This window comes from Myxocyprinus asiaticus, chromosome 39, assembly GCF_019703515.2.
Source record: "Myxocyprinus asiaticus isolate MX2 ecotype Aquarium Trade chromosome 39, UBuf_Myxa_2, whole genome shotgun sequence".
Classification (NCBI taxonomy): Eukaryota; Metazoa; Chordata; class Actinopteri; order Cypriniformes; family Catostomidae; genus Myxocyprinus; species Myxocyprinus asiaticus.
The window spans coordinates 38,451,554-38,475,366 of record NC_059382.1 but is presented as its reverse complement, the minus strand read 5'-3'; the positions used below and the strand labels follow the sequence as shown (position 1 = coordinate 38,475,366).

General features: G+C 41.3%; 1 protein-coding gene across 1 annotated transcript; it reads right to left on the bottom strand.

Moving 5' to 3' along the window:
• Positions 1-12,951: 12,951 nt before the first annotated feature.
• Positions 12,952-23,263, bottom strand: LOC127429504 (claudin-3-like). Its single transcript, XM_051678549.1, has 2 exons — positions 22,737-23,263; positions 12,952-14,159 (listed from the first exon to the last, which is right to left on the bottom strand). The coding sequence occupies exons 1-2, from the start codon at positions 23,215-23,217 to the stop codon at positions 13,507-13,509; spliced, it is 1,134 nt and encodes a 377-aa protein (XP_051534509.1). The 5' UTR covers positions 23,218-23,263; the 3' UTR covers positions 12,952-13,506.
• Between the last annotated feature and the right edge of the window lie 550 nt (positions 23,264-23,813).

Here is a 23,813-nt window from a genome sequence, read left to right as displayed (position 1 = left end):
TGTGAGGAACAGATTCAAATTTAGGTCTTAATGGTCCCCATCTGCCATAACGCTCAAATATCATGAAGACAGCTTTCTTGGTGATGTGAAATGCTCTCGCATGTCTTGCAACATACTAAAGTTTGGATGTATATTTTTTAATGAGATGTGACTGCCTTCATGAAGAGTAAGATTTTCAGTGATTAAAACTTTCAGTTTCAATCTATTCCTTTGAATAAATTATTGTGAGAGTACTTCTATCTGCTTGTTGCGTCTTTTATATGGTTGAGAAGTGGTTAGGTTTGGGCATAAGGGTTGCGGTAGGTGCTCAATAATATCTATACTGTAGTGTAATGTAGTTAAAATTATTGTGTCTGTACATGTATTTTCTTGTTTCATGTTATATAGTGTTTAAAAGTGGTTAGGTTTAGGGATGTTGTGGATTTAGTGTGGGTTAAGTGTAGCCTACTAAGTGTTGGCATTTTTCTAGCATACTTACATATGCACACTGAAGCAGGCAAGAATGCAAATGGCAATACTGGGACATGCACTATCTGCCAAAAACAGTTTGAAGTGAGCTAAAACTGAGGCCATGGCTCCCTCTGGTGTCCTGGAGCTGACATAGATGACATAATATGGCATCTCATAGTCTGTTACATCACTGTGTAGCTTAACTGTTCTTGTTGATGAAAGCTTTGAAATCTGAAAGCTCTGAAGATACCTGGGGGAGAATTTAGGCATTAGAAGTCAACTCTACCTCTATATAATGTCCAGCTGCCCATTTTAGACTAGTGGAGAATGCTAATTTAATCTTGTCAGTAATGTGATCCTGTAAAGGCCCATGGGTCAGTGCAGACTGCTGAAAAGTCAGAGACCTCTTTTGGAGACATTTTATATTTAATTGGCTTCTTATTTTTCACAGGTTCACTCAGAGTCGCAAAGGAAGATTGTTCTCAGAGTTCACCTGTTGTTTCTTTGTTCTTGGCATGCATGACATAACTAGGTTTCCCTATCTGTCACTCACTCGACGTTGTGTCGATGTAGTGACACTAGGGGTCACTCTTGGGAGCCTGAGACACCTCTGGTCTTTGATAAAAGGCCAATGAAAATTGGCGAGTGGTATTTGCATGCCACTCCCCCAGACATACGGGTATAAAAGGAGCTGGTATGCAACCACTCATTCAGATTTTCTTTTCGGAGCCGAACGGTCATGCTCATTGAGCTGAATTCTACTGTTCATTCACCTCTGCTGGATCTGATGGCGCATTTAAGCAGCTTCTCCCTCCTCTGCACTGGTGCACTGCAGAGAACTACCCTGGGCGCTTCGGCAGAAAACAAGAGAGTACATTTTCTGAAAGAGCTTTTTTCCTCTAAAAGAGTATATATTTCTCTGAAAGAGCAGAACGTCTTTTTAAAGATGCGTCTTTTTAAAGATGCCTTTCCGATTGTGTGTTATTCCTGGTTGCGGTCATTATCTCTCAACTTCAGATGGTCATGATCGCTATCTTTCGTGTCTGGGCGTGACCCACATGGAGGCAGCTTTTGTGGATGGTTCGTGTTCTCATTGCGAGAACATGACCATGGCAACGTTGCGGTCGCGGCTTGCTTTCGTAAGAAAGCAAGCCACCCCAGCGGCTCCCCGCCTCGGTCCTTCTACCTATGGTTATGAAGCCAGCGCGGCTAGCACTGGGGGCAATTTGGGGACCCCAATGGGATCGCCTCCGCGGGTATCCCCCCGCGGACCTCCCATTCCCCAGCACGCTCGTCTGACCCAGTCGGGCTTCTGGATGAGTTCACGGGCTCATCTCACGGTGAGTTTGGCTTCTTCTTCAGAGCCCGCGAAGATGATGAGCTCTCGAGCGCAGCATCGGAGAGCGGGCTTGTCCAGTCGGACACAGAAGCCTCAGCTGGGCTTTCCCCCTCGGGGACGATTGCCCAGTCACAGGCTGATGCCGAAATGACGGACATGCTTTCCCAGGTGACCGTGAGCGTCGGGTTAGAGTGGAACCCTCCGCTCTCCCCTGAACCCTTATGGCTTGATGATTGGTTCCTGGGCTCGCGGCGCCGCTCAAAGCAGCCACGCCCCACTCCAGTGCCATTCTTCCCGGAAGTGCACGAGGAGCTGACAAAATCATGGGAGGCACCTTTTACTGCCCGGCCCCATTTCCGCAGTTCCCCCACTCTAACTACCCTCGATGGCGGGGTGGCCAGGGGCTATACGGCGATTCCACCGGTGGATAAGGCGCTCGCAGTGCACCTATGCCCGCAGAGCGCCGCCACCTGGCGCGGATGCCCTAAGCTCCCGTCCAAGCCCTGTAGGTTCACATCGTCCCTGACGGCTAAAGCCTACAGCACTGCTGGACAAGCCGCCTCTGCCCTGCACGCCATGGCTCTCCTGCAGGTCCATCAAGCCAAGGCGTTGAAAGAACTGCACGAGGGTAGTTCCGCCCCAGATTTGATGCAGGAACTGTGCTCGGCGACCGACCTCGCTCTCCGAGCGACGAAGGTCACGGCGCGGTCTCTCAGGCGGATGATGGCCACACTAGTGGTCCAGGACCACCACCTTTGGCTCAACCTGGTCGAGATGGGTGAGGCCGACAAGACATGGTTTCTTGCTGCCCCCATTTCCCAGGCTGGCCTATTCGGCAACACCGTCGAGGACTTTGCCCAGCAGTTCTCGGCGGTGAAGCAGCAGACGGAGGCGATCCGGCACATCCTACCCCAGCGCGGCTCAAGATCCTGCACCCCGTCTACTCGTCGCCAAGGGCGTCCCCCTGCGGTGACTGCACCGGCTCCACCGCAGCCTGCCCCTTCGGCCTGGCCCCGACGTGGAGCCCACCGCAGGAAGCAGACGCCACCCGTCTCACAGTCGGTGCCTAAGAACCCACGGAGAACTCACCTGCAGCTGGTAAGAAGACCACTCCATCCCCCGGTGGAGGGCCGGGTGGAAAATCTTTTGTTACCTTTTTGTTTGATTTCGCCCAACAGTCCAGCAAAAGAGCAGTTTCCTTCCTCCCTGGGTCATATACCCGGTGTGCACGGTCGTCATCACGACTACCCTTGTGCAGAACTTGAACGTGTGGCTTGCGCTTTCCAATCTGTCGCGATGGCTGATCCGGACCGTCCGACTCGGCAACGCGATTCAGTTTGCCAGGCACCCGCCCAGGTTCAGCGGTATTCACTTCACCTTGGTCAAGAACGAAAACATTGCTACCTTGCGTGCAGAGATTGCTACCCTCCTATGGAAGGGCGTGATAGAACCTGTCCCTCCAGCGTGATGAAGAAGGGGTTTTACAGCCCCGACTTCATCGTACCGAAAAAAGGCGGTGGGTTGCGGCCAATCTTGGACCTGCAAGTACTGAACCAGGCCTTACACAGACTCCCGTTCAAGATACTGATGCAAAAATGCATTCTGGCGAGCGTCCAGCATCAAGATTGGTTCACTGCGGTAGACCTGAAGGACGCCTACTTCCACGTCTCGATCCTTCCTCGACACAGACCCTTCCTGCGGTTTTCATTCAAGGGTCAGGCGTATCAGTACAAAGTCCTCCATTTCGGCCTGTCCCTGTCTCCTTGCGTCTTCATGAAGGTCGCAGAGGCTGCTCTTGCCCCGTTAAGGGAGGTGGGCATTCGCATTCTCAACTATCTCGATGACTGGCTAATCCTAGCTCACTCTCGAGACATGTTGTGCACACACAGGGACTTGGTGCTCTCACACCTCAGCTGACTAGGGCTTCAGTTCAACTCGGGAAAGAGCAAGCTCCTCCCGGTTCAGAGCATCTCTTTTCTCGGTTTGGAACTGGACTCAGTCTCTTTGATGGCGCGCCTTACGAACGAGCGTGCCCAGTCAGTGATGGTCTGTTTGAAGGCGTTCAAACAGAAAACAGCGGTTCCACTGAAACTTTTTCAGAGGCTCCTGGGGCATATGGCATCCTGAGCGGTAGCCACCCCGCTCAGGTTGATGCATATGAGACCGCTTCAGCACTGGCTCCAGACTCGAGTCCCGAGATGGGCATGGTGCCACGGGACACATCGCGTGGTCATCACGGACGGGGCACCCTCTGGCACCCGCAACCAGACCTCTGGAATCTCCATATCTGGCCCATGGACAGGAGGTGGAAGACCTAAGCGGTCTACCACCTGTGGTGGTAGACACGATCACTCAGTCTAGGGCCCCCTCTACGAGGCGCCTGTATGCCTTTAAGTGCCATCTGTTTGCTAAGTGGTGTTCTTCCTGACGGGAAGAATCCCAGAGATGCACAGTCGGTTCAGTGCTTTCCTTCCTGCAGGAGAGGTTGGAAGGGAGGCTGTCCCCTTCCACCTTGAAGGTGTACATTGCCGCCATAGCAGCACACCATGACGCAGTCAACGGTAAGTCCTTAGGGAAGCACGACCTGATTATCAGGTTCCTAAGAGGCGCTAGGAGGCTGAATCCCTCCAGACCGCGCCTCGTTCCCTCATGGGACCTCTCTGTAGTTCTTCAGGGTCTACATAGAGCCCCCTTTGAGCCTTGACAGTCAGCCGAGCTTAAGGCACTCTCCTTGAAGACTGCCCTCCTGACTGCACTCACTTCCATCAAGAGGGTAGGAGACCTGCAAGCATTCTATGTCAGCAAAACGTGCCTGGAGTTCGGTCCGGGTTATTCTCACGTGATCCTGAGACCCCGACCGGGCTATGTGCCCAAGGTTCCCACCACCCCTTTTAGGGACCAGGTGGTGAACCTGCAAGCGCTGCCCCAGGAGGAGGCAGACCCAGCCCTGTCGTTGCTGTGTCCGGTGCGTGCTTTACGCATCTATTTGGATCGCACGCAGAGCTTTAGGATCTCTGAGCAGCTCTTTTTCTGCTTTGGTGCACAGCGGAAAGGAAGCGCTGTCTCCAAGCAGAGGATCGCCCACTGGCTCATTGACGCCATAACTATGGCATATCACGCCCAGGACATGCTGCCCCCGGTAGGGCTACGAGCCCATTCTACCAGGGGTGTAGTGGCTTCTTGGGCCCTGGCCAGGGGTGCCTCTCTAACAGACATTTGCAGAGCAGCAGGCTGGGCAACACCCAACACCTTTGCAAGGTTCTACAACCTCTGGGTGGAACCGGTTTTGTCCCAGGTAGTGGCGCGCAATACAAGCGGATAAGCCCGGGATAGCCAGCCGGGTGTATCGCTTGCACTTAGCACCTTCCACCTCCTTTTGAGCTGAAGATGTGCGCCATTAATTCCCAGTAGTGTTCACAAGCTTTGTTCCCTGGTTGACTTCCTCCGAGCCCTGTGGCAGTCGAGTTTTCAGAGAGACTCGCTGACGGCCCAGTACACGTGCTAACTAAGAGTCCTGTTCTGGGGTAGGTGCTCTGCATTTGGCAGTTCCCTGTAAGGCTAACCCCATGCAATATATATCTTCCGCTAATTCATTTCCCTGTTGGCAAACTGCGTCTTCCTTGGGCAGAGCCCCTCTGCCCCAGTCTCCATGTTTGTAGTAACTCCTATCCCGTTGGTTAGGATCTACCTTGAAGACTCTCCACATGGTTGGAAAGACCATGTGATGTATTTTTCCACTTAAATATCCCCCCCTCTCTTTGGGCAAGGTGTGGTCTCCGCGGTGTCTTCCCCTTGGGAGAGACACCCCCCCGACTAGACCTGGCAGCCCAGTCAGATAATCCCCCTTCTTTTTTAGGGAGTGGAAAAAAGAGAAGGGGAAAAGAGGCCACGACTGGGTTAAGCCTCTCTCTATCTCTTGGGTAGTTGACTTGTCCCCAAAGGGCCGTTCGACACTCATAACTATGTTCGGGGAGGTTATGTGTCGACCTGGTGTGCTGGCTATGAGGCACACAGTAGTCTGCCCACCACACACCGCCAGTTCACGTAACACAGTTCAGCCAATTGTGGCATTTTGTATAGGGACCCCTAGTGTCACTACATCGACACAACGTCGAGTGAGTGACAGATAGGGAACGTCGTGTTTACTGGTGTAACCTCCGTTCTCTGATGGAGGGAACGAGACGTTGTGTCCCTCCTGCCACAACGCTGAACTACCCGCTGAAATGGCTGGACCTTATATCGGCTCCCCAGCATAAAACCTGAATGAGTGGTTGCATACCAGCTCCTTTTATACACGTATGTCCGGGGGAGTAGCATGCAAATACCACTCGCCAATTTTTATTGGCCTTTTATCAAAGACCAGAGGTGTCTCGGGCTCCCAAGAGTGACCCCTAGTGTCACTACATCGACACAACATCTCGTTCCCTCCATCAGGGAACGGAGGTTACACAAGTAACCATGACGACTATTACAGGGGAAGATCTTATTTGCTCAGAGGAGTGCAGAATTGGGTATTTTGACAAATCTGAGCACAGTTTGAGACGTTGGAATCTCTTGTGATACTCCAGAGGAGACACATGCAAGATTACTGGGGGTCTCAAAAATTTCAATTTACCCTTTTTATTCAACTGGAAGTCTAGGAGAAATAAATGAGATATTTATTGTAAAAGTTTTCATGCGTGATTATATTTTCCTATGTGGGTTTGGGCACTTTTGGCACTGTAGATTTTAGAAAACCACAATTTTCACTAGTTTCTTTAATTTGTCTACAAACAATGTGCTGAGTATTCATGCATCACAGGAGAATTTTTATCATTCCGTGGTGCAAATGTCATTTGCACCACGGAATGCAATACATATGAGATGTAGTGGAAATGATATTTCACTGACAGTGTTGTCTCCTTTGTGAACAAATGCACACATAAGGAAATGATGCAGCAATTGTGAGAATAAGATAACTAGTCAAGAGTAAATGGTTGCAAAAAGATGTAATCTTTTTTATGTTAAATCACTGATATTTGTCTTTATCATTGTGACTGTTTTGATGCAGTTATGTTTTCAGTTTTCAGATCTAAGGGATCAGTTATTGGTAGCACTATCGTCAATGAGATGAGAGAATCCATATCAAAATTGTAATTATAACCTTTAAATGTGCTCCTTTTGTCACTGTTCCCACATGGGCTAAAGATGAAACTGAAAGCCTCCTCCCATTAAACAGACAGAGAAACACTGTTTTCATGTCTTTGCCTAGCAACCCTCACTCCTTGCCTTCACCAGTATCAGTCATGTGACCTGAGTTTCAGAGGAATCACTGTTCTGAAGAGAGTAGAGTTTCCAGGGAACAGTCAAGAACTCTGTGAAGGTTTGAGATTGAGGTTGATTACAGGTGCAGACAAATGCATTGTGCCCTCAGAGATACAATACAGAGGACAATTCATCAGCAAACTCAAAAGAAATAAGCCTTGACATCAGGGGCGTAGATTTGGCTTGAATGTGTATGACTTTCTTTCTTCTGCAGAACACAAATGAAGATTTTAGAAGAATAACTTAGCTCTGTAGGTCCATTCAATGCAACTGAATGGTGACCAGAACACAGAAGGTAGAAAAAGCACAAAAATACAACATAAAATAACCCATTAGACTGCAGTGGTTAAATCTATATCTTCAGAAGCTAAATGATAGTTATGGGTGGGAAACAGATCAATATTTAAGTCCTTTTTACTATCAATTCCCACCTTTGACCAGCCCTGACCAGTAGGTGGCGATATGCACAAAGAATGTGAATCAACAAAAAACAAAAGAAGACGAATATGGAAGTGAAAGTGAGATTTTTAATGGGTTTTAATCTAAAATATGTTTTTTATGTATGTACAACTGTTCAAAGCTTATATGATCTGCATGTTGTTTATGAGACCTCCAGTACCCTAGGATGAGCCACTTTATGCCAACTCATGACAAGCGGCATCTCCTATCAGGCATTTTTGCATCGGCTCCAGTGTGTTAACCTTCTCTTGTGGTGTGACTGGAAGTGTGTTGCATCAGCTGTGCTGGCGACCCGGGTTCAGATCCTGCATTGAGACTGGGAAGTAATTGTGTTTGCTTAATCAATGATGAGGACGATTCAGAGGATGCATTTCTTTCCCTTTAACATGACATTTTTACTCCACTGATGGTTAGGTTTGGGGTTTGGGTTGGGGGGTACACTTTATAAAATATGCTATTCATCTTCACTGTATTACAGCCTGTACAGCTGAAAACAACTCTCTTCCAACTTGCTTTTGGCACCCACTGTGGATATTTCACTTGATAAATGGAGCTCACACGTTCCCTTACGCCCAACAACACTTACTGCTTTGGCCACTGGCGGCAGTGTTTCAAATTTTGGTAAGCACAAATGATTTCAGATAAAGAAAAGTCAACCTTCTTTTTGCAATTTCACTGTGAGATCAGTCTGATTTTATGATGTAATATAACAGGCAAGTAAATATAGTCACATTAATTTTACTTACATGTTTTATATTGTTTAAGTGCTTAGGTTAAAGGAATATTCCGGGTTCAATACAAGTTAAGCTCAATTGACAGCATTTGTGGTATAATGTTGATTACCACAAAAAGTAATTTAGACTCGTCCTTTCTTAAAAAAGAAGAAAGAAGCAAAAATCAAGATTACAGTGAGTCACTTACAATGGAAGTGAATGGGGCCAATTTTTGGAGGGTTTAAAGGCAGAAATATGAAGCTTAAAATTTTATAAAAGCACTTACATTAATTCTGTTAAAACTCATGTATGATTTGAGCTGTAAAGTTGTTTAAATTGTAAGTTTTTCAGTTATTTTAGGGTTGATATTATATCATCATGGTAACCAAGTTGTAAAATTGGCTATAACTTTACACAGAAGCGGTTAGTAATTGATTATATCACGCTAAAATCATGTTAACACACATATTGTTTATGTCTTGTGGCTATACTTTTGAAACAGTGAGTATTTTAACGTTCTAAAATTGGCCCCCATTAACTTCCATTGTAAGTGTCTCACTGTTACCCAGATTTTTGCTTTTTTTTAAAGAAAAGGAGGAACAAGAAATGTGGTGATCAACATTATACCACAAATGCTGTTGATTGAGCTTAACTTGTATTGAACCTGGAATAAGGAATGGGGTTGGGTTAGGGGACCTAAAATATCAATATGACAGTATAATGTAATTAAACTCATATTTATAAGAGTAATAAAACATATTGCGATTAAACATGAGTGATAAATCTGAAGACTGTTGAGCCTGTGATGGAACTGAGATGAGTACGGCTTGACAGTGATATTTTGATGCTGCAGGAAAAAAATTGCTACAGGGATGTTTTTACTCTATGACCATGCGCAACACAGACGGGCTTCGCTGTTGCGCGCCATCTCTGTGCTTATATCAGCATCTGCCGCTGAATGTGTTTACATGCATGTCTTCCCGTGAATGTAGAAGCTCTGTAGGTCCATACAATGCAAGTGAATGGTGATCAGTCTTTGTTTGTGTTCTGCAGAAGAAAGAACATCATACACATCTGGGATGGCATGAGGGTGAGTAAATGATGAGAGCATTTTCATTTTTGGGAGAGCTATTCCTTTAAGCCCCCGTAAGCCCGGATTATACATCATAGGTCCAAAAACACAAGGGTCAAATGATAATACCCGCATTCCCGCATGTAGTATGTCCAGGTATGTGTTTATACTATTCACCTACATACCTAAAGAACGTACTTTTATTAATGGTCAAGAAGCAAGTTCTTAATCAAATGCAGTACATACTCTGAAAGTATGGCAATTAGAATCTTTTTTCACATTTGTTTGCTTGACACGATCACCACCATTCTCCTTACATTTGTGTCTAATTTGCAACAAGTTCACAGTTCTATATTTAATCTTTGTTTGTTAGCAAAACAAATCTAGAATAAATCTTGATCTGTTTTTAATAGTTTAATAGGAACATCTTTAGCATTTTAATTCTTGTTTAACCAAAGGTTGCCTTCGCGATAGCTGTCAGAAATAACCCTATCAGCAGTGTTCATATTTTCAGGGCAGGTAATTTAGCTCCCTTTCCTTTATTGAGCTGACACTGATCCTGTGTTTATAGAAACAGATGACATTCTCTGGTAAAGTGATATGCTGATGCTTGCACCCATACAAGACCCTGATCAATATTTTAAGTTGCAGCTGTTAGAAGCCGCCAAAACTGGTTCTCCATCAGGTATTTGAATAATTTATGATCTGTCAAATTGCACAATAGAATTAATAAAGATGGCCTCTGACTATTTCTTATTTTTTAATTGTTGCATGGGCATTTCCTATTTGTATTATAAAGCTAATGCAGTGATTAAATATGTAATTAACCTCTTACAAATGTATTTGTTTCACTCTGTTGTGTGTGTACTCAGTACTCTCCAGTGTTGGGTAGCGTTACTTTTAAAAGTAAATTGTTAGAATATTGTGTTACTCCTTAAAAAAGTAACTTAATTAAAAAGTTAGTTTTTATGGAATGTAAAGCATTATGTTACATTTGCGTTTTTTCTCTTTTTTCTCACAGCCACTTTCTCTTCTGCTATGCTATGCATTCCATACAAATAAGCCATGCATTGCATACAAAAGACATTACAGGTCATGCTAGCTACTGTACAACACTCACGTAAAAACAAACAGATATTTAGAAAGTAGGCCTTCACGTCATATTTATAATAAAGAATCAATAACATGAATATGCATGATTTGTTTTTCCATCAACATGGCAGCCAGTATGAATAATGAAGAATAACCACTGTCTTACCTAAAGCAGCAAAGTCCAACACTTGAACCTGCATCATATATGTCATCATATGCTGTGCTCATCGACAATGTCAGAGTCAATTTAAGATGTTTTTCGAAAGTCAGGATAAAATTCAGTGGGGAATGCCAACCTAACATGTTCAAGGAATGTGTCTGATTATAAAAGAATATTTTTCACTTAATTCATCTCTGTGCACACTTGTTTTGAGTTGATTGTTTCATGAATCAAACTAGTTTATTATTAAACAAATATGTAGAATCTTTTTAGAAACTAAGACCTTTTCTCTGCATACACAATCGATGTAGAACGTTGCTCGGAGCCACTGATCCAGAGTCAGCTTTTCTCATCCCATTCTCCCAATTACGGGGAGCTGTAACACAGAGCAGTTCGGCTGCATAAGTCAGTGAATTGAGTGAGTATTTCACCCTGTGTATCATATAGTGGCCAGTGGAAGATTAGTCTCTGCCTAAATTTTACAGATTTTTTAATGCAGTGTGTATTAACACATGCGTTTCACTCAACTGAATGTTAACCTCATATTACGCTAAAACACACAATTTTCCCGGCTTGTATAGCTAATGTGCGTTAGCGAGTTGATTGACAGGCGATATCTGTATCTAAAAGGTGATTGGCTCTTTTACCTGCAAGGTGGGACTTCCTTTCTACATCCATTGAGTGTTGGGTGCTAGAGCTCCTTGGCTGGGCATTCCAATTTGTCCCATTCATTGTCTCTGGCCTCACACTCTATAGAACTACAATGCCCATCATGCACTACGTCTCCTCCCCAAAGTTTGCATACTTTTACTCCGGATTTCTCGCAATACAAGGAAAGTAGAGGTGTATAAAAGCAACGCATTACTTTATTTAAAAAGTAAAAAATATTGTGTTACTTTACTTGAAAAAATAATCTGATTACGTAATGCGTGCTACTTTTAATGCGTTACCCACAACACTGGTCCTCTCCATGCCACCATTTGCCAGCTACACTTTTTAGGTGATCTTTTGAGGATTACTGTGTTGTATTTGGCTTTGTTGCTAACTGGAGGCCACATGGTCCAGTGATTTTGGTATCAGATTGACCTCAACAAATTCCAGTTCTCAATTCTAGAATGAGGCTCACAAGCATTTATACAAAACCCACAATTCAACATGGTAAGATTTATTAATGAATTGATGCACTAGAATTGAAGGTACAACATGTCCTCATCAGTCGTTTACAAAGAACAAAATTACCTAGTACAGGTCCCCAGCTGTTCTTTATGCATCAATGCTCACAATAAAGTACTTATAACCCTCCCATCTCTCCTCCCACAATTCTGGGCCACAATGGGCCTTAGGTGTGTCTGCAACCACTTCAATAACCCAAGGATCAGGTTAGCAGTTTATCTAACAACATGGATAAAAAGAGTGACTGTCATGCAATACATCCCAAATAGTGACCATTTTAACTTACATGTTATAAATGCTTAATACCGTAAATACACTTTACACTCATTCACAGCATACAAGTGCTGTGCAGAAGTTTTAGGCACTTGTGAAAAATGTTGGATAGTGAGGATGTCTTCAAAAATAATGCCATCAATTGTTTTAATTTATCAATTAACGTCATACAAAGTCCAGTAAACATAAAAAAGCTAAATTAATATTTGGTGTGACCACCTTTGCCTTCAAAACAGCACCAAAAACAGTATACATGGTTACAGTTTTTCTTGGTTGTTGGCAGATAGGATGTTCCAAGCTTCTTGGAGAATTCACCACAGTTCTTCTATCTATTTCGGCTGTCTCAATTGCTTCTGTCTCTTCTTGTAATCCCAGACTGACTTGATGTTCAGTGGGGGGCTCTGTGGGGACCATGCCATCTGTTGCAGGGCTCCCTGTTCTTCCATTCTATTTGCAAAATAAATGTTTGGGAGTCTAAAATGTATATTTCCTATTGACACACAAGCTGAAAATATAAATAACCATCTTAAGACAAATGTTTTTGTGAAGCATCTTATGTGCCTAAGACTTTTGGACAGTACTGTACATATCATATAATAAAGCCTGATGACCATTAAACCGTACTAAAATACAGGTTTCTAATGTTGGTAACTCCTTAATAAATACTTCATATGTGTCCACTTTACATTAAATGCATTTGCATAGTTTACTAATGTTGAAAAATTGTTATTAATAATTTATAACATGTGAGGTAAAATGACTCACAATTTGGAAGTATTGCATAACAGTCGTCCTTTTTATTCATGTTGTTATAATTGCATATCAGTGATTTATAATGCATTCATAAATGAGTTATTGGTCATTAATGAACCTCTTTATAAACATAACAAAAGAAACATTAATGTTAAGTGTTACCCAATTTCTAAAACTGAATTAGAATTTTTTTTCTTATGCATTCAATGAAAATACTGTATAAATAATAATGACATACAAATTACAGTATGCATCATTTACAATATAAAACATTAAATTAGAACTGTACAGTGGAAATCGAATTTAAAAGTAAACAGTGTATATCAAGAGAGTATATCGGAAAAGTAAAAAAAGTGAAAATTCTCAAACAAGTCAGCACAAAGTAAACATTTATGTTCAGAAAAGTGCCCAAGCAAATCAAGGTTAGAAAATCTTTCCTAATCCTAGCCGTTCGACATAAAAGCAAATGACTAGCAACTGTAAAGTCAGCTTCAGTTTAGAAAATCAAGTTTTGTTGAGATTTTTCAGATAAAGTCTTAAGACAGAGTCTTAATACTCAACACATACTTACATAGAGACCAACAGAACAAACATCAAACAATTTAATCAAACATGATCCCTCATGATGGAGTCTGGGTGGCATATTTTCCCTCTTCTGGAAAATGACGCCCCATATCGAACACTGCAACTGTGAAATAAGAGTTCTCCTTTCTTTATTTCATACATAGTCTCTTCTGTCATACCCACCACCAGCTGTGGAGCGAGACGCAGGGTACGGCATTTTAGATGGGTTGTACTTTTTCTCCTGTGGAGGGCAGGAGCAACAGAGCAACGAGCCCCCCATGATCAAGAGCACAGCTGCTGCCCAGCCAATGTACAGTGCGGCCCCGAGCTCCCTTCTCTGGGCATCAGGCAGCAAAGGGTTGTAGAAGTCCCGGATAATGCTGTTGGCAGACCAGGACACAGGAATGAGCTGCATCAACCCGGCCACGATGAAAAGCACACCTCCTACAATCATGACTTTCGCTTTGGAAGACTCATCCTCAATGCAGTTGGTGCACTTTGCTCCTCCGATGGACACCAGCACAGCCAGGACTGTGAGAAGGATGGAGATGACAGTCAGGGCTCGAGCTGCCTGGAGATCCTGAGAGAGAGCCAGCATGGAGTCGTAGACTTTACATTGCATCTGTCCAGTGCTCTGGACTACACAGGACATCCACAATCCATCCCAGATGATCTGAGCCGTCACAATGTTGGAGCCGATGAAGGCTGTTACCCTCCACATAGGGAGAGTGCAAGCCACGATGGCCAAGAGCCATCCCAGCACACCTAACACAATACCGACAAGCTCCAACCCTAAAGACATGACTTCTTGAAGGACCTGTGCCAGTGATGTGCCAGAGCTGCTGCTGGTGAAATAACTGGACAGCAGTGAGGGCACCTGCAAGATAAGCCTAATTTGTCCCAATGCCTTGGAGCAAACAATGCGCATCTGTGACAAAACAAGTGTCCTTTATAGTGGAGATCAGGTAGAGAGGTGGAGTCTATTCAGATGGAGACATTACTCAAAGGATAGGCTTAGTCAACACAGAACTCAAGCTGTTCTCCATTCCTGAAAAGTACTCAGTTTTAAGACAACAATTTATTTGAACATCATAAAAGTGTGTCTGTGTTTGAGTATATTCAAAAATTGTATTTAATGTATTGAAGGTGATGATTAAAGTGATGGTCTCTCATATGTTATTTTTTTTAGGGGGGTCTCCCAAATCAAGCATTGGTAGTACTTTGCTCATTCTTAAGGTTAGGGATTTAAACAACCCCTAAGTAGGCCTATACAACTTTTTTTGGTTTGGTTTATAAACTCATCCCAAACAGATTTCCTAAAATCATGCTGTTTGTTGAGAAAAGGAATGCTGTTACTTGTAAAGCAATCAGACTTATCGTACGTAGATTGAAAAAGTGCCCCACAAATTTCTGGGGACCCGAATATCACTGAGACTTGGGGCTGGGTTCCTTTTACTTGGGCCAGAAACCAGCAACCACATAGCAACACCCTAGCAACTACTCCGAACACTTAGCAACCACATAACAACACCATGGCAACTGCTCAGAACACCTTAGCAACCACTTAGAACACCTCAGCAACCACAAAGCAACACCCTAGTAACTACTCAAAACACCTAAGCAACCCCATAGCAACACCCAAGCAACTACTCAGAACACCTCAGCAACCACATAGCAACACCCTAGCAGCTACTCAGAACACCTAAGCAACCACACAGCAACACCCTAGCATCTACTTAGAACATCTTAGCAATAACTCAGAATACCTTAGCAACCATATAGCAACACCCTAGCAACAACTCAGAACACCTCAGTAACCACATAGCAACACCCTAGCAACTACTCGGAATACCTAAGCAACCACACAGCAACACCCTAGCAACTACTCAGAACACATTAGCAACAACATTGAAATTCCCTGGCAACTACTCAGAACACCTTAGCAACCACATAGCAACATGCTAGCAACTACACTGAACACCTCAGTAACCACATAGCGACACCCTAGCAACTACTCGGAACACCTAAGCAACCACACAGCAACACCCTAGCAACTACTCAGAACACCTCAACATCCACAGAGGAACACCCTAGAAACTACTCAGAACACCTTAGCAACCACATCGCAATTCCCTGGCAACTACTCAGAACACCTTAGCAACCACAAAGCAACATGCTAGCAACTACTCTGAACACCTAAGCAACCATTTAGAACACCCTAGCAACTAATCGGAACACCTTAGCAACCACATAGCAACACCCTAGCATCTACTCAGAACTCATTAGCAACCATTCAGAACACCTTAGCAACCACATAGCAACACCCTAGCAACTTATCAGAACACCTAAGCAACCACATATCAACACCTTAGCAACTACTCAGAACACCTCAGCAACCACATAGCAACACCTTAACAACTACTCAAAAAACCTAAGCAACCACATAGCAACACCCTGGCAACTACTCTGAACACCTTAGCAACCACATAGCAACACCCTATCATCTATTCAGAACACATTTGCAACCACTCAGAACACCTAAGCAACCACACAGAACACCCTCTCAGCTACTCAGAATACCTAAGCAACCCTAGCAACTACTCAGAACACCTAACATAGCTAACATTTCATGTATCCTAATAGACAAAATTTATATATATATATATATATATAACATGTGCATCAGTACAATGGAAGTAAAGAAGCTTTTATTGAATTGAGATCACTGAGTAGTATAGTATGCAAGCCTCTTGTTATAATAGATTTTCTAAGTTTCATATTAAAAGTCTCTGCCTGGGACAGAACTAATATAATATAATCTGAATATGAAAATACATTTGAAAAGTATCATAAATCAATGAAGGCATGGTAAAAAATAAAACAAGATTTTAAATCAGTTTAATGTGACTTTCATATAACAAAAAGATCAACCCCTGGGATATGAAAGAAAGACCTTAATATATCTGTCATGTTTGCTTTAATCTTTTATTCTTTAGTTTAAAATAGGTATTAAATTACCTACAGCATTAAACAAACAAGCCAGATTATTATTATTAATCTGCATAAATTGTTTCTGAAACAATGGCTATGTACATTGTTTCATTGAATTTAATTTCTTAAATATTACTTCAATATTATCAAGAGGCTTAGAGCTCCAAAACATTGATTTTGTTTATTGTTTCTTGGTTTCTAAGTATTTGAGGGGTGTTGAACATAACTAAGTTCTACATTAAAGGGATAGTTCATCCAAAAATTCTCTCATGATGTACTCACTCTCATGCCATCCCAGATGTGTATGACTTTCTTTCTTCTGTGAACACAAATTCCCCTCGTGGCATGAACAGATTCCCCTCATGGAGAGCGACCGTAAGTAAACAATTATAGTACAAAGGACTTAACTATTGATCTGTTTCTCACCCAAAGCGATCATATATCTTTAGAAGACATTAATTTAACCACTGGAGTCAGATGGATTACTTTTACTACGATAGTCTGTGCTTTTTTGAAGCTTTAAAGGGCTGATCACCATTCACTTGCATATATTCTTCAAAAAAATCTTCATTTGTGTTGTAGAAGAAAGAAAGTCATACACATCTGGAATGATATGAGGGTGAGTAAATGATGAGAGAATTTTCATTTTTGGGTCAACTATTCCTTTAAGTTTAACACTAAATATTAGCCATTCTGTAATCTCTATGTAATTATAATTGCAGAATGTTTTTATCTCAGACTAAAACAGCACAGGGTAAGTTTTTGGATGAAGTTGCCAAGCAACACAAAAAGACATTCCCAGCTCGGTTAAACCTAGAGCTTTAATCAAACAACATGGTAACACACATTATTTCCCCACTTTTGTCTTCTTTATACTGTATCTCTGCTGCTGTTAAGATTTTCAGCTTAAGAACACAAAGTGGAATAGTTTGGGGAGGGAGCCCAGAGGAAAAGTTTTATTACACATAGATTGTTTTTTTTTTTTCATCTCAGGAGACTTGATTGAGTTCTCAATTATATTTTATTTGAATATCGACATTGTCTCAAATGTTTCTCCTGAAGTACCTGAGGAGAAATAAAAACAGACACAAATGAGATCATTGTTGACATACAGTACGAGTATAACTCCAAAGAATTAATGTGGGAAAAAAGGAATAATTTAGGAAGGAGAACAAGGTACTCATTTAGAAAAAGAATAAAATGTTTGTCTTTTAATAAAATAAAATCTTCTATTCAGGCAGCATCAATTCAACACACCAGGGGAACAAAAGGAAAATAGCTGGTAAAGTTGCCGTGACTCCTTGCATTCCTTAGTCAGTCCAGTGCACTGTTGTAATTGAGTCAAAGGTCCTACACTCAGAGGCCACTGTATTTGCTACACATTTCTAATAGAACTCCAAAACAGCCAGAATTCAATGACATTGATTCAAGATGGTGCAGGGAACATTCCATTGAAATTGGATCCATGTTGACATGATAACATCTTGCAGTTGCTGTAAATTTGCCAGTCCACCACATCCCAAAGGAGCACTATTGAGATCTAGTTACTGTGGAGACTATTGGAGTAACTGAACTCAGTGGGACTCATTTACAATCATTTTTACACACAAATCAAGTGTGAGTATCCGGTCCCAATAGTGCTTGTCATTAACTCGGGAAAATGGGGTCGATGTCAGGGTACTGGAACATTCAGTAGGAAAATGTCAGTGTCCTGTGTCATCATGTTGCCATGGTGCTGGGGCATTTCCTTTAAATCAGGGGTGAAGAACATTTTCCCATCAAGAGGCAATTTGAGTATTTACAAAATGATTTGCGGGCCGTACAATCAGTCGAAATTTCTAATTTTGGGTTGAAATTAACATACAGGTGCATTCTGTACTTGCTCACGCATCAAGAAAAAAAAAACATTAAAGGGGACTTTCCAATATACAGGATTTTGAATTGTTATTATTATTATTATTATTTTATTAGTAGTACTTTTTTTACAGTTAACAGATTAAATTAATTCTCAGATGGCCTTGAGGCCAAATGTTCACCACCCCTGCTTTAGATTATACAATATATATATATATATATACGTATATACAGTATATAAAAGAGTGACTATTTGCAGTGCACTAGGTGTAAATAGCACCTGCCATACCACGCAGCTATTTGCACTCCCATAGTCTGTGGGAAACAGAAATTGAAGACAAACTAAGCCCTTGGTCTTTAATGACATTGTAGATGTGCTTTTTTTGGTGTGGACGACCATTCGCCTTTTGTCCCACTTTTTCCCATCTTGTTTCCTGTCTCCACTGTTAATGTTTCCTTTAATACAACTTATAATAATAAATAATATTAATATAAAGGTTGATTTCCTTGCCGTAAAGGTTCGTGAGTTGAGAGAAAGGTTTGATACAGGTAAAAAAAAAATTTTTTGGTTTGTTTGTTTGTTTGTTTTTCTCCCCTTTTCTCTGAAATTTAGAATGCCCAATTCCCAGTGCACTCTAAGTCCTCATGGTGGTGTAGTGACTCACCTCAATCTGGGTGGTGGAGGATGAATCTCAGCTGCCTCTGCATCTGAGACCATCAATCCACGCATCAAGTGGCTTGCTGAGCGTGTTACCACGGAGACATAGAATGTGTGGAGGCTTCACGCTATTCTCCGCAGCATCCATGCACAACTCACCACACACCCCACTGAGAGAGAGAACCACATTTTAGCGACCACGAGGAGGTTACCCCATGTGACTCTACCCTCCCTAGCAACCGGGCCAATTGGTTGCTTTGAAGACCTGGCTGGAGTCACTCAGCACACCCTGGATTCGAACTTGCGACTCCAGGAGTGGTAGTCAGCGTCTTTACTTGCTGAGCTACCCAGGCCCCAAAATTGAGTTTTAAAAATTAAAATGAACTATTCAATTAAAATGAACTTAAAAATGAGTTGTGAAGTGAGGTTTTTTTTTTTTTTCTTTCAGCTGTACAGGCTGTAAGACAGTGCAGATGAATGCATGTTTTATAAACTGAACCCCCCAATCCAAACCTCAAACCTAAACCTAACCATCAGTGGAGTAAAATGTAATGTTAGAGGAAAAAATGCAACCTCTGAATCACAGTGTCACTGATTATATGAATGCAATTACTCCCTGGTTTCAATGAAGGATCCGAACACAGGTCTCCCACACTGCTGACATGATGTGTTTCTGGTCACGCCACAGGGGAAATTAACGGAAGTATCGGAAACAACAAGCCGACTTCCCGTGTGATCGTGTTTTGGAAACTGGATGAAACAGAAATTTACCTAAAATCCTTTGAAAGATTATCTGCATAAGCATCCTATTGTTTGCCAATCATTTGTTGACAATGAAGAAGTTAAAACATTTCTGTTAAAACCTTTTTATCTTTAATGTGACTTTACATGTCTAAATAGTTCACCAGAGTTTGATTTTGTTTTGACAGAATCCCGTACTCATATAAAACTGAAATCACTTCAGATCTTTGTACTTTCAGCTGCATGGATCATCTCAGAGGGACGGATAAGAGACTAATGTACTTCTTCCACATTCCATAACCCAGTGATGAAAAATGCCTGTCTGGTCTTTATCTTCATCCCTGAAACAGGCCCATTGTCCAGGGCTGGTTTGGACAGTTGGATTAAGGTCCTGACAAAGACAAGATTCTTGTGCAGAGAGCGAATAGACCTTTGAGACGTTGACAGAGGCTTCAACTCATCACCTCATTATTGGGGCCATGAAGGTTTCTTTAACTGCCTGTTCTTCAATGTGTTGCAGAGAAGACTCAAGAAAGATGGCACAGTAAGTAATACTGAACTTTGTTAAAAAATACATTTAAAAAATAAGGACTGTTTCAAAGACATTTTTCAAACAAAGTAATTTGATCTCCATTCAGAAAAAACAAAAAAACAAAACATGGACTATCAATATAATAGTTTGTGATGTTTCTAATTATGGCTAATTTAACAATGGCTATTTTAAACAGATACGAGAGGACAGTGGCGTACAGTTATTATTCTTTATTGCAGTAACTTGAAATTTAGAATACCAAGAAACTGTCAAATAAAAATAAAATGTTTTATTGTAGTATCCAAAACATTGTGTGTGCTATAAAAACAACATCAACAGGAGGAGTATTTTTGTTCCACTTTGAAAATGTATTGGGTAACACATTAATGTTCCCTTTCTTAAGAGTTTATAAAAGGGTTCATTAATGACTAATAAGTCATTTACAAAATACACAATAAATTATTGAAATGCAGTTTTAACAACATGAACAAAAATGGTGACTTTCATGCAATACCTGCAAAATAGTGAGCATTAAAGCTTATATGTTATAAATACTCAATAAACACGCTTATTCATACATGCATTAATCAAAAACCTAATGTAGTAAAATAGACTAGTGGGATTACAGGAGGGATTATGCCATTTTACAGTCCGCTTTGTGTTTATATTCATTACTGTAATGTCTTGTCTCACTTTTCATGTCACTTTCCTTGTCACGTTGGTTTTATCTAGTTGTAGTTACCTAAAGTCCTCCTCAAAATCACTTTTCAGGTCTTCATGATTATTCACAGCTTACATCACATAATTTAGCTTGTTGACCATTAAACCACACTGCACATCATGTATCTTACATTTCTATGTTTGTAACTCCTTAATAAATTATTCATATGTGTCAACTTTATATTAAGATTTTCATAGGTTAATAATGTTGAATAAATGTTATTAAGCATTTATAACATAATAATATTTAAAAGGTGTTATTAAGCATTTATAACATGATGTAAAATGGCACACTATTTGTCAGGTATTACGTGAAAGTCACCCTATTTACAGTATGCATGTTGGATAACACTTTACAATAAGGTTCCATGTGTTAATGTTAGTTAAAAACATTAGTTAACATGAGCAAACAATGAACAATACTTATTAAGCATTTATGAATCTTAGTTAATGCTAATTTCAACATATACTAATACATCTTTAAAAGCAAAAGTTGTATTTGTTAACAGTTAATGCAATATTAACTAACATGAAATAACATTTACAATTGTATTTTTATTAATTAACATTAAAAAAGATTAATAAATGTTGTAAAATATATATTGTTCATTGCTTGTTCATGATACTTAATGCATTAACTATGTTAACAAATGGAACCTTGTGGTAAGTGATTTTGCATGTTGTTGTAACCAAATATCAATCATTTATAATACATTTGTAAATGAATTATTAGTCATTAACAAACCCCTTTATAAGTCCTTAACAAAGGGAACATTTATGGAAAGTGTTACTATTTAATGTCACAAAATAAGTCAAATTTACTGCCAAGCATAAAAAACATTGAAATGAAACCTGTAATCCCTCATTTAATAAAACATAAAAAAAATAAAAAAATAAAAAATACAAAAAATGAAACACTGAAAATAAATTATAATAATTAGAAACAAAACATTAAAGACTTGATAAGGTCAGCTGTCTTTGCTGTGTTGATGTATTTCCAATTGAAAAAGTAATTTGGGGTGGGGCATTGTGGTGGGGCATTGTTTTTCTTCAAAATAGCCAATAGTCTTTAGTGAACGTCACAGTTAGGGTTGCCAGCTTTTCAACACATGAATACGGGATGCTATAGAGCATTTTGAATGCATAAATATGGGACACAAAGCTGTCAATATGGGGGGGATTGATTCCCCTTAAGCAATTTGCTGTGAAAAGGAACAATAGGCATAATTTCGGCCAAAATAAGGGACTTCACTGTTCTTTTCAGGATGGCAAGTACAAGATGGGTCTTAATATTTTTGGTCTTTTTTCTCAGAAGAGAAAGACTTTATTATATATTTTATACATTTAAAATGCGTACTTGCTCAAATTTAGGAGTGACCACAAAGCTAGCGGACATGGAATAAAAGATACAAAAGTTGGATTTGGTGTTCAACACAATAATCATTATTAATATACATATTATGAATATACTTATCACAAATAACACAATAATTATTAATCTTCAGAACTTGTTGTATAAACTGAGTAATGGCATCTGACAAAACACAGGACATAAAAATAAAACAAAGAAAATATATCTGATACGTTCAGGCAATGTAGCAGAACTCACTGTACAGAAACACACGTGTCCTTGTTGCATCATCATGTTCTGTCCTCAAGACACAAATGAGCGAAGCGAGTGTGAGATTTCATCTCAGAAAGAGTCTGTTCATTCACACATAGTCTCTTTTGTCAAAGTCATTGGGTGCTGCAGAGTGTGTGGCAGAGTAAACCATCCTGCTGGGTGGGACGTACCTGTTCTCCTCCTGTGGGGGGCAGCTGCAGCAGAGAATGCCCCCTCCAATGAGCAGAAGGGCAGAGGCCCCCCATCCCATGTAAAGAGATGCACCAATCTCCCTTTTCTGAGCCTCGATGATGATGGGGTTGTAGAAGTCCCTGATGATACTGTGAGCAGACCAACACACAGGGATCAAGAGCATGACTGCCGCGCAAATGAAGGTGACCCCAGCAGTGATCATAACTCGGGCCTTGACGCGCTCCTCTTCCACGCATCTAGTGCACTTGGCCCCCATGATGGCGAGCAGGAGCCCGAGCACTCCCATCACGATGGTGATCACGCAGAGAGCTCGGGCCGCCTGTAAGTCTGAGCTGAGCGCCAACATCGAGTCGTAGACTTTGCATTGCATCTGTCCGGTGCTCTGAACAACACAGCTCATCCAGATTCCTTCCCAGATGGTCTGCGCTGTTACAATATTCACCCCGATGAAAGCTGTGACTTTCCACATGGGCAACGCACAGGACACAATGCCAACAATCCAGCCTAACATGGCTAGTGTGACTCCTAGTATCTCCAACCCTAAAGTGGCCATTCTTATGACTCAGTCTAGTAGAATGTGCTGAAGAAATGAATTTGCAGGTTCCATACACCAAAGAAAAGCTCTCAGCACAAGGGTTCAATGCTTTATAATAACCTATAAAGATGTAGGTGGAGTCATGTTGGGAAAATGTCTCGGGGATTGGCTAAACTTTGCCGAATTTTAAGTGAGTTTAACCTTGGCATGGAAACGAGTCCGTTTAATGATTTAGCTCTCTTCACATAGTATTTCCCACTCCAAGATCAAGTGGTGGATAGATAACCAGAGCCCACAGAAACTGGTTAAAGGATAACTGAAAAGACCACCAGAAGTTTAAACATTTGAACAAAGATTCCAATGGCAGAAGATGAAAGAAATGCATGCTTGTAAGTAAATGTACAACGTGGTCTCACAGAATCACATAGCTATACCTACATTTTTGTGAAATTATGATTTTGTGCTGCATCTCAGCTGTTTCCTGGTGAAATGAACACTAGAGGTGCTACAACAACAATTACTTTTATTTACTTCACACAAATCACGAGTTCTGCGACAGATTATCAGTTCAGAAACACATACTTTTCATACTGTTCCTCACATAATGCTATATT

Bases quoted from the DNA above. Each gene is read 5' to 3' on its own strand.
- LOC127429504 (XM_051678549.1), bottom strand. From the start codon at position 23,217: ATGGCCACTTTAGGGTTGGAGATACTAGGAGTCACACTAGCCATGTTA. The intron at 14,160-22,736 runs GTGCATCTCTTT...AGGTCCTTCAAG, and splicing joins GGCTCAGAAAAGGGAGATTG to AAGTCATGTCTTTAGGGTTG.